Source organism: Thamnophis sirtalis, unplaced genomic scaffold (genome assembly GCF_051295495.1).
Source record: "Thamnophis sirtalis isolate CommonGarterSnake01/CBP01778 unplaced genomic scaffold, rThaSir2_p1.2 scaffold_4, whole genome shotgun sequence".
NCBI classification, from domain to species: domain Eukaryota; kingdom Metazoa; phylum Chordata; class Lepidosauria; order Squamata; family Natricidae; genus Thamnophis; species Thamnophis sirtalis.
In genome coordinates, this window is record NW_028261384.1 from 62,130,774 (window position 1) to 62,148,669 (window position 17,896).

The 17,896-nt window shown below is 40.4% G+C and overlaps 1 protein-coding gene across 1 annotated transcript in view; it reads left to right on the plus strand.

Annotated features, from left to right (window-relative positions):
* Nucleotides 1-10,269, plus strand: part of STAC (SH3 and cysteine rich domain) — a 247,224-nt gene extending 236,955 nt beyond the window's left edge. The window contains exon 11 of the mRNA XM_087713018.1: nucleotides 9,308-10,269. Coding sequence (XP_087569144.1) covers nucleotides 9,308-9,406 — 99 coding nt within the window. The 3' untranslated portion in view covers nucleotides 9,407-10,269. The remainder of the gene's footprint in view (nucleotides 1-9,307) is intronic.
* The last annotated feature ends 7,627 nt before the right edge of the window (nucleotides 10,270-17,896 follow it).

Consider the following 17,896-nt stretch of genomic DNA (forward strand, 5'->3'; position numbering starts at 1 on the left):
AAGGAAGAGAAAAGAGAAAGTGAATCCATCTGGTGAGGTATTTTTTCTATTTTGCGAAAGACTACCCAAAGAAATTTTTCTTTCAAGCCAAATTAGATCCTTAAGCAAAAGAATTGAGCAGTGAAATTAACCCTAATTGGATTACAATTCTTCCTATTACTTGTTATTAAATTTCACTAAAAGAAATCTAAAGAACTTTGTTTCCTATAAGTCAGAGATTAATATTAGAAAGTGAAAAGTAGCACACTGCCACTCGGAAGTCAGAGGCTGGAGTTTTTGAAACAACGTATCTCTTCTCTTTCATTCTTTGACTTCACTGACTTTGTAGCTGAAGGGTTTGGGATTTGTTTACAGAAACTGATAAAGAGCCAAGAGCAGGAATTGTTTTCACAGATGCCTTTCAGAACTATATTGGCAGGGGAAAGAAAGGGGGAAAAACAGAACCGTTCCCCTTTGAAGAGCATAAAAGAACTTGTGTTCAAGTCAATCTAAAATAAAAAAATAAAAGAGGCCTGGAAGGCAAGAGTGGCAGTGGCTATTAGTTTTTTTCTTTCTTTCTTCTGTTTTGGAAACATGGATCGAAGTAAAGAACAAAAATCTACTGAAGGCCCAACCGACGAAACAAGAATACAGAAAAGATGTGATAAAATCAAGAATGGAGAGTTGGCAGAACAAAGCACTGCATGGCCAATTTCTGGAAAAAATAAAAGATAAAGTGGACAGTGAACAAACTTGGTTATGGTTAACAACAGGTACATTAAAGAAAGAAACAGAGTCACTAATCCTGGCTGCGCAAGAACAAGCTATCCGCATAAATGCCATTAAGGCCAAAATCGAAAAATCCTCTGATGATGCCAAATGCAGACTTTGCAAAGAAGCTGATGAAACTGTTGATCACATACTCAGCTGCTGTAAAAAAATCTTGCAGACTGATTATAAATTGCAGCACAATTCAGTAGCACAAATGATCCATTGGAATTTGTGCAAAAATTATAATATTAAAACAGCAACAAACTGGTGGGAACATCAGCCTGAAAAAGTCACCGAAAATCAGATGGTCAAGATCTTGTGGGATTTCCGTATACAAACCGACAAAATACTGGCGCATAATACACCAGACATCACACTGGTTGAGAAAAACAAGGTTACAATCATAGACATCGCAATACCAGGTGATAGCAGGGTCGCCGAGAAGGAACATGAAAAAATCGCAAAATACCAGGACTTAAAAATCGAAATTCAACGACTATGGCACAAACCAGCAGTGGTAATTCCAGTGGTAATTGGCACACTGGGTGCTATTCCAAAAGCACTGGAATTACATTTAAAACAGTTAAAAATTGACAAAATCACCATCAGTCAAATGCAAAAAGCCGCACTGCTTGGATCTGCACGCATATTACGAAATACGTTACGACGTCCTAGGCCCCTGGGTGGGGCCCGACTAGTAACCAATGCCAAATCCGGCGAAACAACTGGCCGCTGTGATACAATTGTACAATAATAATAACTGGCCGCTGTGATACAATTGTATAATAATAATAATAATAATAATAATAATAATAATAATAATAATAATAATAATAGCAGCAGCAGCAGCAGCAGCAACAACAACAGTGCAGCTGTGACCTTGGCTACAGGGAAATATACTTTGAAACTGTGAGAATTGTTAAGTAGTATCTGTTATTGCAACATTGTATTCAACCAGTCGCACCTATTTGCTAGAACCCATTGTTAACTTTCTAAGCAGTTCAGAGAACCAGTTGGAAGAAATCTCCTTTTGTTTTGTTTCCCACTTTAGAGGGCTAATCCTATAAGGAAGGCAGGAAGGAAACATTCTGGTGTTGTTTCTAGCCTAATCTTTATTGCCTGGCTTACAGAAACTGCCTCTTGGTTAACCCTTATTACATTGTAACAGCTAAAAGTTCGTGGCAGTATGGCTAGATTTACTGTTGACTGAGTTTTTCCAGAATTCCCCTCCCCCTTTGCTTGTACTTTTCTGGGGCTTGACTTTCTTAAAGGGAAGGGTTGTTTTAAGCTTTTTACACTGCTGTTGGGAGGAAATACTCCCCTGTTGGCCTTCTTCCAGTCTGGATGCAATCATACAACCATCAGCACTTTGAAGAAATAATTGAATAATGAAACAGAGTTGCTGGAATGAAACAATGGTAAGGAACCAAGATGCAAGGCTTCTTGGCTAGAAAGATTGACATTCAAATGTGAGTTTACCTTTCTGAGTTTTGGTTTAAAATTGGTTTTTGGTGAAGTTTAATTCTGTGCTTGGTGACATTTAATCCTGTGTTTATTGATGGGATAATTTTCCCTATTCAGCTTTATTTGGAAGAGAAAAGGTTAATGGCTGCTCCTGAAAAGAAACTGCATTGAGAAATTTGGCTAGGTCCTGTGTCCTGTGTCTATTTGTTCTTGTAATTGGTTTAACAAGCAACTGCTACTATGTTTGCTACATTCTAGAGCTAATTGCTTTCTTTGTAGTTAAGCTTATCTCAAGTGTTTACACTTGAGCTTGCCTGGGGTGTGAGCTCTGGCAATGAGCCAGACAAGGCTTATGTTTTAGTTTTAGAAGAATTTAAACTATTGTGATTTAATTATCACAAAAATTCAAACAGAATACATTAAATTGTATTGTGTTTGGTATTTTTCCCTGCTTCATGGTTTCTTTTTCTATCTGGGGAGAAAACTGGCCTTTTGGGGTGTACTTCCACAGAGGCAGGATGCAAGCTTGGCACTGATTTGTACTGCCTTTCTGGGGGGGGGGGCATGTGACCTTTCCTTAAATCTGGATGGTTTCCTTAAGATATCTTGTGAGGTGAGACCAATTGTGGTGGACAAACTTGGGAGGGCAGCGGCTTGATCCTGGGTTGGTTCCCTATATAATTTGTTAGTTTGTCTCTTTAGCTTGGCATTTTGTAGTCAAATATGCCCACCCATTTTCTGGACAGCTTAAATGACCTCTCTGGTAAAGGGTTTCACTTCATGAGCAAAAGTTGCTGATAATTATCAGCTGCTGTAAAAAAATCTTGCAGACTGATTATAAATTGCAGCACAATTCAGTAGCACAAATGATCCATTGGAATTTGTGCAAAAATTATAATATTAAAACAGCAACAAACTGGTGGGAACATCAGCCTGAAAAAGTCACAGAAAATCAGATGGTCAAGATCTTGTGGGATTTCCGTATACAAACCGACAAAATACTGGCGCATAATACACCAGACATCACACTGGTTGAGAAAAACAAGGTTACAATCATAGACATCGCAATACCAGGTGATAGCAGGGTCGCCGAGAAGGAACATGAAAAAATCGCAAAATACCAGGACTTAAAAATCGAAATTCAACGACTATGGCACAAACCAGCAGTGGTAATTCCAGTGGTAATTGGCACACTGGGTGCTATTCCAAAAGCACTGGAATTACATTTAAAACAGTTAAAAATTGACAAAATCACCATCAGTCAAATGCAAAAAGCCGCACTGCTTGGATCTGCATGCATATTACGAAAATACGTTATGACGTCCTAGGCCCCTGGGTGGGGCCCGACTAGTAACCAATGCCAAATCCGGCGAAACAACTGGCCGCTGTGATACAATTGTATAATAATAATAATAATAATAATAATAATAATAATAATAATAATAATAATAATAATAATAATAATAATAAAAAAAAAAAACAACTAAGTTAGATAGAATTAAATTTTGATTATTAGGGGGAAATGTTATGATACAGGATATAGTCAAATAAAGGAGGGATAAGAATAATAATGCATATACAGATATGGGTAAATATAAGGAAACTGGATGTAAACTTTAAACAGTGATTTGGAAAGGGGGATTAGAAAACTTTGTTATTAAATATTATGGATGTTTAGCTAGAACAGGACATAAGGATTTAGTCTTAGTGGAGGATTTTAGAAATAGTAATTGAAAGGCCAGTATGTGGTTATGTATTTAACTTTGGTATACTTTATGATGAAGGACGTTTAAACAATTATAGTCAAGTGAAAATGGAGATATAATGATGGTGACATGTATAAATATTTGAGTTAAAATACTTAAGCTAATATGAACTATGTTCGTTTACTGTGGAAGAGATGCATGAAAGTTTTTTTTTGTAACCAACTGATACACTTTCTATAGCATGTAAAGAAGGATGATGTATTTGTTTTAAATTAAAAATTAAAAAAAAATATTTAAAAAAATGTGTCCATGAGGGTTGCCTCATTCCAAGCCAAATCCTGGCTAAGTAGCTTAAACTCACTGATGTATTCCTGCAAGGAATACTGTCCCTGCTTCAGAATCTTTGGACATCGGATAGCTGTCTCCATCTTAATGAGGTCCTCATACATAACCTGAGGTGGTCACAGAACCCCCTGAAGTCATCCAGCAAATGGCTAGCCTAGACCAGCAGTGGGGTAGTCCAAAGAGCTGCAGAGCCAGAGAGAAGGCTAATCATAAACTCCACTTTATGGAAGAAGGCGGGGCTTAGCAGTGAGAAGATGGAGTTTCAGGCTATTCCTGAAATTTCTCTATTCCGAAGGATTTTTGGACGAGTCGTTGGACTCTAGCTGTCCCATAGAAGACAGTGAAAGGTGAGGGGAGATCCAGTGACCTCAGAGACGATCGCAAAGTCTCTGGGGGGTGTTGGAATTAACCCCTCTTGCCAATTCCTTTTTGGATTGGCTGCATGCTAACCGAAACTGCAGGTGCCCCTAAGAATGGTTTGAGTGGATTCACCTGGTAAGCTGATTTTATTACTCAAAGAGAGACAGTCCGCACTAAAATCTAAGCTAATTGAAACCAAAGAACAGAAGAATCCAGCGGCGAATCGGCTTTTTTAAAATGGATTTATGGCTGGTGGTTACTCTACTTCTTAAATGTTTTGAATGCTGTCTACGTGGATAAAGGAAAGTTTACTTTACTTCAATACTTCCTCACAGTTCTCCTTAAGTGGGCTGTAAACCAATTTATTATAATTTGGCTTCTTACAACCTGACACTTTTATTGCTTGGCTGTGTTAGTTAAAGACCAGATAAGACTGCATAGCTCCCAGCGTGTCCTTAAATTTCATCTGCGTCACATCATGGCGTCTCTACTTGCTCCAAGTAATTCATTCCAAAAGATTTTCTCCGTTTTTCAGAAGTTGTTTGATACTTATGAAAAATCTGAAAAAATATCTGGGAAAAAACTGGACTATTTGTTATCTTTAACACTAAAATATGAAGGAAAGAGTCAGAATGTTGAATGTTTGAGTGCTCCTGAAATTCAAATGAAGAATGTCAGAAAGGAAGTTTCTCAACTTGCTGACACGCCAGGCGTCTGTTCTACTTCGGAGGCAGAAAGAGAAAGAGATGCAACGTTTGAAAGAAGAAGAGCCACACAGAAAACTTCGGAGGCAGAAAGAGGAGGGGGAACCATACAGAAAATTTATTTCAAAAGACAGAGCGTAGAAGGAATGAGAAACATTAAAGAATCTGTACTTTATGAAACATTATCTGCAGAATTTTTGACACCACCTTTGAAAATTCAGGACAAATTGAATGGAATATACGAAGGACAACATTATTACATCAGAGGCATCCTAAGCAAAAAGGTGCGAAGATATTTCTGTTTGGACTTGCCTATAAAAACGTTTGGGGAATTTGTTTTAAGAATGGTAAGAGGACTTTGCTATTGGAGAGACATAGGCTGATAGATTGAAGAATACAATTGAAAACTAGCTAAATCTAATTACTCTTATTTGTAATAGATATAGCTGAATAATAATTGATATTGATAGTAATGTATATAATGTGGAGTTGATATGATAAATAATAATTGGATATGAGAAAGGAAGGTTGGAAATATTTTTGGATTATATATAAAGGGTTTTAATTATAATAATTATTACTATTATAAAATAAAATATATACAGTTAAATGTTAACTAATATGGGGAAAATGTTATGATATATGATATAACTATATAAAGAAGGGAGAATGATAATAAATTATACTGTATGGAAGATGGAATCTTTGGTATTAAATAGTATGGATGTTCAGCTAAAATAGGATATGAGGATTTGATGTTAATAGAGGATTTTACAAACAAGTAATGAAATGTCAGCATGTGTCTATGGATTAATTCTTTGGCATAGTTAAGGATGAAAGATGTTTAAACAACTATAGTCAACTAAAAGTGGAGGTATAATGATGTTACTATGGTAAACATTTGAGTTAAGATATTTGAATTAATATGAAATAATGGAAGAGATGCACCAAAACATGTTGTAACCAGCTGATATACTTTTTTTTTGATGATATATACCTGTGTTCGTTTTTTTCCCCTCTTTTTTTTTATTGCCTGCCTTGTCTTTTTTTTTTTTTGTCTTTTTTTGCTCTCTTTTTTGTGTGTTTTTTTTATTTTTTATTTTCCCACTGGTGTGGGTATGTATTGTTTAAGAATATTATTATTATTAATATCTTTAAATAGTAATTACAGTCAAATGAAAATGGATATATGATGATGGTGATATGTATGAATATCTGAGTCAAAATGCTTGAGTTATGTTTGTTGACTGTGGAGGAGATGTACCAAACTTAATGTATATCATTCTAAACTTGCCTGTAAAAATATGATTTCTGTAATAGAGTTGTCAAAGTCTGGAATGCTCTATCTGATCCAGTTGTCTCAGCTACAAATTTTCATAGTTTCAGTTGCAAATTGACTTCCATGGATCTTACTTCATAGTTAAATGGTCAGGAGAGGGGTCATGTATAAGTGCATTAATATGCCTATTGTCACAGTCATTGAATTTTTCTTTTATTCTTGTTCTCATTTTTGTTTGACAAATTAAAAAATAAATAAATAAATAAATGTTCTTTACAATTGCAAAATTGTATGAGATATGTTAGGGATGTGGCTTTTAATTTTTACCTGCATATAAAATGATCATGTCCAGCTGAAATTATAGTGTTTATTCATAACTCATATCTGAACTCATAGGAACATAGGATTAAACTAATACATAAACCATCAAAGGCAATATTATTCCCCTAACTCTTGTGAAAAGGTAATAGTGATCTCAAGCCACCAAGAAGAATCCATTGCTTTAATTAGATATATGAATTCCATGGAGTTGTGCAAATTATATATACTGCTCAAAAAAATAAAGGGAACACTTAAACAACACAATGTAATGCTAAGTCAATCACACATCTGTGAAATCAAACTGTCCACTTAGGTATCAACACTGATTGACAATCAATTTCACATGCTGTTGTGCACATCAAATAGACAACAGGTGGAAAACATAGGCAGTTAGCAAGACATCCCCAATAAAGGAGTGGATCTGCAGGTGGTGACCACAGACCACTTCTCAGTTCCTATGCTTTCTGGCTGATGGTTTGGTCACTTTTGAATGCTGGCAGTGCTTTCACTCTAGTGGTAGCATGAGACGGAGTCTACAACCCACACAAGTGGCTCAGGTAGTGCAGCTCATCCAGGATGGCACATCAATGCGAGCTGTGGCAAGAAGGTTTGCTGTGTCTGTCAGCGTAGTGTCCAGAGCATGGAGGCGCTACCAGGAGACAGGCCAGTACATCAGGAGATGTGGAGGAGGCCGTAGAAGGGCAATATCCCAGCATCAGGACCACTGCTTCTGCCTTTGTACAAGGAGGGACAGGAGGAGCACTGCCAGAGCCCTGCAAAATGACTTCCAGTGGGCCACAAATGTACATGTGGCTGCTCAAACACTCAGAAACAGACTCCATGAGGGTGGTATGAGGGCCCGACGTCCACAGGTGGGGGTTGTGCTTACAGCCCAACACCATGCAGGACGTTTGGCATTTGCCAGAGAACATCAAGATTGGGAAATTCGCCACTGGTGCCCTGTGCTCTTCACAGATGAAAGCAGGTCCACACTGAGCACACGTGACAGACATGACAGGGTCTGGAGATGCCGTGGAGAACATTCTGCTGCCTGCAACATCCTCCAGCAAGACCAGTTTGGCAATGGGTCAGTACTGGTGTGGGGTGGCATTTCTTTAGGGGGGTGCACAGCTCTCCATGTGCTCACCAGAGATAGCCTGACTGCCATTATGTACCGAGATGAGATTCTCAGACCCCTTGTGAGACCATATGCTGGTGCAGTTGACCCTGGGTTCCTCCTAATGCAAGACAATGCTAGACCTCATGTGGCTGGAGTGTATCAGCGGTTCCTGCAAGACGAAGGCATTGATGCTATGGACTGGCCTGCCCCATCCCCAGACCTGAATCCAATTGAGCACATCTGGGACATCATGTCTCGCTCCATCCACCAACGCCACATTGCACCACAGACTGCCCAGGAGTTGGAAGATGCTTTAGTCCATGTATGGGAGGAGACCATCTGCCACCTCACCAGGAGCATGCCCAGGAAGGTCATACAGGCACGTGGAGGCCACACACAACACTGAGCCTCATTTTGACTTCTTTTAAGGACATTACATTAAAGTTGGATCAGCCTGTAGTGTTTTTGTCCACTTTAATTTTGAGTGTAACTCCAAATACAGACCTCCATGGGTTGCTAAATTTGATTTCCATTGATAATTTTTGTGTGATTTTGTTGTCAGCACATTCAACTATGTAATGAACAAAGTATTTAATAAGAATATTTCATTCATTCAGATCTAGGATGTCTTATTTTTGTGTTCCCTTTATTTTTTTGAGCAGTGTATAATTTTACAGGTAAGATTACAACTAATTAAAATTGTATGTTTAGAATTTCTCTGAACCATCATTTCTATTACTTTTAATTCATTTATTATGCAACTCTTAGCAAACATCTCAGCCACAGTAATGTGCTTGTTCTTAATAGCTTTTATCAAAGAAATGGCTTATTGTCACAAAGAAATATGATGTATAATAAATATGATGAATAAATAAAAAGTGTGTAGCACACAGGTGTCAAACTCGTGGCATCATGTTGCCATCATGTATGCCATCACAATGTATTTTTCAATTCATGGAGTTGGGATGGGTGGGGCCTCACATGATGCATCCGGCCTGTGGGCTGCCCATTTGACAACCTTGGATAGGACATGAACTGAATACTTATATTTAGAAAGCAGTAGTTTCCATCTTCATACCCTTTGCAAACATCAAAGAAATTTAAAAGAGGGCTGCAAAGTTGGGTAGCCTGGTTCAACTCAATGTATTTACAGCTTGTTGTCTCCTCTACTATATGCAGCAGCTATTTGCATTCCATAATAATAGTAGTGTTTGAGTGTGAGACATGTTTAACTGTTCTCTCCATTGTTTATCTTCAGATCTGCATAACTTCAGAAAAAGAACATGACGGATTTATCGAAGTATGCAGTGGGGAAAAAAAGGGCTTTGTCCCAGTAGATGTCTTAGAACACATCTGAAATTTGCCCGCTCAGCAACTGCAATACAGTAGCAAAGCTTTGCCAGGAATATCTGCTTGCTTCATTTTGCACTGTGTCTACCCAAACAAGCTGTCTTGGAGATGACTAGGGGAATCAGGAGACAACTACAAAGACCAACTGCATTTAGTTGCAGAGTTCTGTTATCGGGTGAGGAGGCCTTCCCTTTTTTAAAAAAAATTAAAAGGCAGTTTAAGTGAAACATGTAGACATCAATTTGGGAAACATGCTGCTCTGCAGGTTTCTTTTAGATAGGTTAAATTGGTCAGCATGTATATCTAAAAACATGCAGATCACAGATGTAAATTCTGATTATGCAACTGATGAATAACATTTTTCCCAGTGAGGCCAATTAGATGTTGTTGCCAAAATAACATTTTTTTATGTGTGTACATGGATGTGAACATTTGAGGGTAAATGCATACACACACAACATTGGCTTGTTCCTGTGGGTGGTCAGTTTCCTTCAGAATGAAAAATGCATATATCCACAGATGAAAAATATATGGGATGAAAGAAAAAATAAATTAACACATTGAAAAATGAGCACACATTCAAACAGCAAAGTTTGACAGTTCACCTGAAAGCTAGAATCAGCTATAAGCCAACACAAAGTCAGATGTGTGTATAAAAACTTCTATTAAGTCTAACAGAAATATCACTGCTTTGGGATAACAGCCTCTGACAGAAGCCAAAATTTTGGTCATTTCACATTTTGTTTTGACACCCAATATAAACAACATCGTTTTGATTCCAGTTGAATCAGTTTCGAGTCAGCTTTTGCCTTTGTAGCAGTACAGAAGAAACACTATTAACCTAACTTGCTTTATATCATTGTTTGGTTTCAAACCACTGACCAGAATTAGGGGGTTCCTCAAATGATTACATTGTATTTTAGTATGCAAAGACCCGATAATACTATATAACCATTTGTACATGCTATTGTTTATTTCAATGCAATATATTGTCATTCTGCCCTGTTTTAACTGCTTCTCTTAGTTCAATTTCTCTTTCATTCCTGCCTCATAGGATAAATATTAATATTAGTTTCGATTTACGATGGCCTTTAATTATTGTCATTTCTTTTGATACCAAGCAATAAAGTAATTTTTAAAAGACATTTGGGTTGTTTTATATTGATTCATGTTTCTGTTACAAGCAAATGGCTTTCATCTTTTTTCCTACCACCATTGATGGTGAAATCAGAAATGCATGTGCACATACATACATCTTTTGCTATGGTGGATCAAAGGCTTTAATATCCATACAGTATTCATGTTTAATATTGGACACTGTTTTAAGCCACTGCATGAATCAACTTTCTGTTAAGTGTTCCTCATATTTAGAATTGCATTCAAGTACTGTATTTTTTGGAGAATAAGATGCACCAAGATTTTGAAGAGGCAAATTTAAAAAAAAAGTTTTTGCACTTGAGAGACTGCCTTCTGCCAATTACCTCCCTGCGACCAATTAGATCTCATAGATTGGGCCTCCTCCGAATTCCATCGGCCAGCCAGTGTCGGCTGGCAACTACAAGGAGGAGGGCCTTCTCAGTAGTAGCCCCGACCCTTTGGAACGAGCTCCCCGTGGAGATTCGTACCCTCACCACCATCCAGGCCTTCCGCACAGCCCTTAAGAACTGGCTAGCCCGTCAGGCCTGGGGACAAAGATAGCCGCCCCTCCCGAATGATGAATGAATGTTGCTTATTATTTTTATTATATGTGTCTACGTCATTGTCTGTATTCCCCTTCCTGATTTTATGTGAGCCGCCCTGAGTCCCCTCAGGGAAAAGGGCGGCCTACAAATGTTAATAAACATTCCAAACATTCCAAACACTCTGCAGACCTCCCAAAAATGGCAGTTTTTCATGAAAACAGGCCTGGGTTTTTTTTTTCCAAAAAAGGGCATGAATAGCTTTTAGGAGGCTTGTAGAGTGCTCCTGGTGGGTGGGTGGGGCAAAATGAGCAAAAACAGCCCATTTTTCGCAAAAATGAGTATGTTTTTTGTCAAAAAAAGGCATAGCCTTTAGGAGGCTTATAGAGTGCTCCTGGAGGCTGGGGGGGGGCAAAATTGAGCAAGAAATGGCCTGTTTTTTGCTCATTTCTGTCCTCCACAGCCCCCAGGAGCACTTTGAAAGCCTCCTAAAGGCTATGCATGGCCATTTTGATGAAGGGTGTGGGGTTTCAGGGGGCAAAAAAATGCTGTATTCAGTGTATTAATGCACCCAGATTTTCAGCCTCTTTTTTGAGGGAAAAAGGTGTGTCTTATACTCTGAAAAATATGGTACATATTAATGTTTCTATTCAACCATATCTTAGTTATTATTACTTTGTATACCTGTGGATCAGAAAATAGATGCATAGATTATTCATTAGGATCATCACTAATACTTCACTGCAGGGACGTGCAGTCACTAGAGGCAAGGGAGACGGAGCCTCACCACTCTCCTCAGGAAAAGAAAAGAAATTTAAATATTTTTTTAAAATAATTAAAGCCAAGATAGTTGCTACCAGATTCCAGGTCACAGTGGCTTGGTGTCTGCTTAGTGTTAACCAAAGCAGGAGGCAAGAGAACTCGGGGCCTCTTTTCCATAAGGAATTTTTCGCCTTCTAAAAGTTAAGAAAGAGTTAAAAGGCAAAGAAGTTCAGATGGAAAAGAGGCACTAATTCTCCCGCCTCCTGATCTGGAAGCAGCCAATCATGTCTTCTTGAGCACGCTTACGTTGGGCGGGTTATTTCGGAGGGCGCGCTTCAGAGGAGAGAGGAGTGGGGGAGAAGGAGGAGGCTCGCTCTTCACCCCTCCCCAACCTTCCCAGGGTCCAGATTCCCTTCGCTGCAAGCCTTGCTGTCTCTTGCATCCCAAAGGTGGGTGGGTGTGGGAGCTTTGGTGGCCCCAATTCTTCTCTGGGGGACGGGGGGTGTCTCCTGGGGCTGCTGGCTAGATAGACTCCCGAGGAGCGACTCCTTCCCTCCTAGTCCCCCTGTGGGTGGCTGGAAATGTCCGCGCATTTCAGCCAGCCACAAAACGCTTAGCCGGGGGTTTCCGGCTGGCGGCCGAGGGACAAGCTAAAGTGCCGGCATGCACTTTAAAGTGCCAGTGCGCCTGTCCGCCATAGAGCGGGCTTGTTCTCTACTTTAAGGGGGCTTTGCATGGGAAGGGGGGCTCTCCTTGGCTTTCCTCCCTCTCCTCAGCTGTAGCTGGGGTGAGGGGGGTGGATGGCACGTGCACGCGCAATATTCCGGTCGCTGGGGGGTGGAGGCAAAATGTCACAAGGAAAATCCTGGCGCGTGAGGGTGGGCGGAGGCAGGGGGCTCTGCCAACGCCAGCCGCTGCTGCCCGTCCTCGGTGCTTCTGGTGTGTGAGGCTGCTTGGGGAGATTATTCATTTCTTGCATTCAGACGCTTGCCTTAAAGCCCCCGCCGCCCCCCTCACCCAGCTATAGTGAGCGAGCACGCGCTTGGAGAGGTGGGCTCCAAGGCAAGCCCTCCGATCCTTATGCGGTGGGGAGATTAACCCTTCAGCTTGTCCTACCTCCCCTCCCCAAGTGGGTGCCCTCCTCCTCCTCCTCTCCTTCAAAGGCAAGAGGCAGGCAGGTTTCGATCCCACCCATAATGAGGCCAAATTCGGCCTACGTGACTATCCTGAAAACTGTAAGGATCCACTTCGGCCCAGCCCACACCATCTCCACGTTTGTGTATGTGCAGAGGCTAAGTTCTCTGTCACTGTGTGCAGGGCAACTAAGGTAGTCTATAAGTTGGAAGGTCTGAACTATTTTTTTTACCGTAGTCCACAGACTACTTTAGTTGTCCTGCATGTAGCAACTGGATCTGGATGGATCTGGAAAGCAGGTAAGTGAAGGGATGTGGCTGCCCTGGGTAGAGGGGTGTGGGGATGAGAGTTTGGCCTGGCTAGCCTGGCTGAAGGGCCCTCAGGTAAGCTGAAGTGAGGGAGTGGGGCAGCTCCACACTCCCTCCCTTGCTTCATCCTCCACCCCTGGCCTTGCTTCAATCTTCATTCTTTGCCACATCTTCCCCTTGCTCACTGCTGTAACCTAGCAGGAGGCTGAGAACACACTGGGGTGGTGACCACAAATTGAAGGGGTGGGGAGTGGAGGATGAAGCAAGGTGGGGATGCAGAGCTTCACCCCACAGCCTACACTGGCTTACCAGAACGCCCTGCCAACCAGCCATTGAAGTGCTGCAACAGTGAGAGAAAAAGAAAGAGATGGGGGGGGGCTCTCCAAACTTTCTCTGTGTGTATGAGTGTACGATCCATGCTTCAGCCAAGGCATCCAAGCTGTTGGCAACAGCAGGAGTGGCAGAAGCCACCATCATTCTCCCTCCCCAACTAGCTAGCCCTGACTGACCTGGTCCCTGACTGATCAACCGGCTGGTACAAAGCCTTACCATTCTCCTCCTCCTCCTCCTCCTCCTCCTCCTCCTCCTCCTCCTCCTCCTCCTCCTCCTCCTCCTCCTCCCCCCCCCCCACTCTAGCAGCATTGATCTCTGTGGGACAGGGTTTCATTCGGGGTGTGTGGGCAACCTCCATGCACCCCTTTTTAGCTGCTAGGGTAATGCAGGAGGTTGTCCATACCCAAAACAGGCTGCGGGGAGTGCAGCAGGCTGCATGCCCTGTTTTGGCTGCCAGGGTATTGTAGGAGGCTGTCCAGGTTCAAAATGAGGCACAGGGGTGTGTGGCATGCCCCATTTTGGCTGCCAGGGTGGTACAGGAGGCCATCCAAGCCAGTGACGGGATTCAAATAATTTAACTGGTTCTCTGTCCTAATAACCAGCTGGGTGGCCATGTGACTGGGTGGGTGTAGCCAATTTGACATCACTCACATTGAGGGGCATTTCTCCTCTTCCGATCTCTTGTGACCATGGGGATGCTGCAACAGTCTTAAGTGTGAAAAACGGTCATGTCACTTTTTAAAGGATTATCTGTACAAAATTACACAAAGCTTCTTTGCTTGCAAAAAGCTGCTCTAAATACCAACCATTACATTAGAAATACATGCAACCCAGAGTTACAAATCAGGTAGAATGCCAGAACACCTTGAGGAATTGAAATAGTTAAAATGTAATGATAATTATCAGCAACTTTTGCTCATGAAGTGAAACCCTTTACCAGAGAGGTCATTTAAGCTGTCCAGAAAATGGGTGGGCATATTTGACTACAAAATGCCAAGCTAAAGAGACAAACTAACAAATTATATAGGGAACCAACCCAGGATCAAGCCGCTGCCCTCCCAAGTTTGTCCACCACAATTGGTCTCACCTCACAAGATATCTTAAGGAAACCATCCAGATTTAAGGAAAGGTCACATGCCCCCCCCCCCAGAAAGGCAGTACAAATCAGTGCCAAGCTTGCATCCTGCCTCTGTGGAAGTACACCCCAAAAGGCCAGTTTTCTCCCCAGATAGAAAAAGAAACCATGAAGCAGGGAAAAATACCAAACACAATACAATTTAATGTATTCTGTTTGAATTTTTGTGATAATTAAATCACAATAGTTTAAATTCTTCTAAAACTAAAACATAAGCCTTGTCTGGCTCATTGCCAGAGCTCACACCCCAGGCAAGCTCAAGTGTAAACACTTGAGATAAGCTTAACTACAAAGAAAGCAATTAGCTCTAGAATGTAGCAAACATAGTAGCAGTTGCTTGTTAAACCAATTACAAGAACAAATAGACACAGGACACAGGACCTAGCCAAATTTCTCAATGCAGTTTCTTTTCAGGAGCAGCCATTAACCTTTTCTCTTCCAAATAAAGCTGAATAGGGAAAATTATCCCATCAATAAACACAGGATTAAATGTCACCAAGCACAGAATTAAACTTCACCAAAAACCAATTTTAAACCAAAACTCAGAAAGGTAAACTCACATTTGAATGTCAATCTTTCTAGCCAAGAAGCCTTGCATCTTGGTTCCTTACCATTGTTTCATTCCAGCAACTCTGTTTCATTATTCAATTATTTCTTCAAAGTGCTGATGGTTGTATGATTGCATCCAGACTGGAAGAAGGCCAACAGGGGAGTATTTCCTCCCAACAGCAGTGTAAAAAGCTTAAAACAACCCTTCCCTTTAAGAAAGTCAAGCCCCAGAAAAGTACAAGCAAAGGGGGAGGGGAATTCTGGAAAAACTCAGTCAACAGTAAATCTAGCCATACTGCCACGAACTTTTAGCTGTTACAATGTAATAAGGGTTAACCAAGAGGCAGTTTCTGTAAGCCAGGCAATAAAGATTAGGCTAGAAACAACACCAGAATGTTTCCTTCCTGCCTTCCTTATAGGATTAGCCCTCTAAAGTGGGAAACAAAACAAAAGGAGATTTCTTCCAACTGGTTCTCTGAACTGCTTAGAAAGTTAACAATGGGTTCTAGCAAATAGGTGCGACTGGTTGAATACAATGTTGCAATAACAGATACTACTTAACAATTCTCACAGTTTCAAAGTATATTTCCCTGTAGCCAAGGTCACAGCTGCACTGTTGTTGTTGCTGCTGCTGCTGCTGCTATTATTATTATTATTATTATTATTATTATTATTATTATTATTATTATTATTATTATTATTATTATTATTATTATTATACAATTGTATCACAGCGGCCAGTTATTATTATTGTACAATTGTATCACAGCGGCCAGTTGTTTCGCCGGATTTGGCATTGGTTACTAGTCGGGCCCCACCCAGGGGCCTAGGACGTCGTAACGTATTTCGTAATATGCGTGCAGATCCAAGCAGTGCGGCTTTTTGCATTTGACTGATGGTGATTTTGTCAATTTTTAACTGTTTTAAATGTAATTCCAGTGCTTTTGGAATAGCACCCAGTGTGCCAATTACCACTGGAATTACCACTGCTGGTTTGTGCCATAGTCGTTGAATTTCAATTTTTAAGTCCTGGTATCTTGCGATTTTTTCATGTTCCTTCTCGGCGACCCTGCTATCACCTGGTATTGCGATGTCTATGATTGTGACCTTATTTTTCTCAACCAGTGTGATGTCTGGTGTATTATGCACCAGTATTTTGTCGGTTTGTATACGGAAATCCCACAAGATCTTGACCATCTGATTTTCGGTGACTTTTTCAGGCTGATGTTCCCACCAGTTTGTTGCTGTTTTAATATTATAATTTTTGCACAAATTCCAATGGATCATTTGTGCTACTGAATTGTGCCGCAATTTATAATCAGTTTACAGCAGCTGAGTATGTGATCAACAGTTTCATCAGCTTCTTTGCAAAGTCTGCATTTGGCATCATCAGAGGATTTTTCGATTTTGGCCTTAATGGCATTGGTGCGGATAGCTTGTTCTTGCGCAGCCAGGATTAGTGACTCTGTTTCTTTCTTTAATGTACCTGTTGTTAACCATAACCAAGTTTGTTCACTGTCCACTTTATCTTTTATTTTTTCCAGAAATTGGCCATGCAGTGCTTTGTTCTGCCAACTCTTCATTCTTGATTTTATCACATCTTTTCTGTATTCTTGTTTCGTCTGTTGGGCCTTCAGTAGATTTTTGTTCTTTACTTCGATTAATAGATGTTCTTGACTTTCTTTTAAATAATCAGCCAGTCCATGTTTTTCTTCTTCAACTGTTTGCTTCACTTGTAATAATCCTCTGCCACCTGATTTTCGGGGCAGATACAGTCTATCAGTATCACCATGTGGATGTAAACTGTAGTGCATTGTCATTAGTTTCCTGGTTTTTCGGTCCAAAAGGTCCAAATCAGCTTGTGTCCAGTTAACTATACCAGCTGTGTATCTTATAACTGGTATTGCCCAGGTATTTATGGCCTTGATTGTATTTCCACCATTCAATTTAGATTTTAAAATTTTCCTAACTCTGTTGGTGTACTCTCGCCTGACAATAGTTTTTACTTCTCCATGCTTGATGTTATCCAACTGCAGAATGCCTAAGTATTTGTAGGCTTCATTTTCTTTGCATTTAATTAATTGGCCATTGGGCATTTCAATTCCCTCACATGCAGTGATTTTGCCCCTTTTTATGGATACAGTGGCGCATTTTTCCATGCCAAACTGCATTGAAATATCGGTGCTGAATACTCGGACTGTGTTTGTCAATGATTGGATTTCTATTTCTGACTTTCCATAGAGTTTCAAATCATCCATATATAGTAAATGTGAAATTTTTTCAGCTTCTTTGGCTGGTTGGTACCCTAATTTCATTTTTTTTAGGATTACTGATAGTGGGATCATTGCGATGATGAAGAGAAGAGGTGAAAGTGAATCACCCTGTAAAATTCCTCGCTTGATATTAACCATTCTGTAGATCACATTCCCTACTGCCAACTCAGTTCTCCATTGTTTCATCGCCTTTTCAGTAAAGGATGTAATATTTTTGCTAATGCCAGTTGTTTCTAAGCATTTTATGATCCAACTATGTGGCAGTGAGTCAAATGCCTTTTTGTAATCAATCCAGACCATATTCAAGTTCGTTTTTCTGTTCTT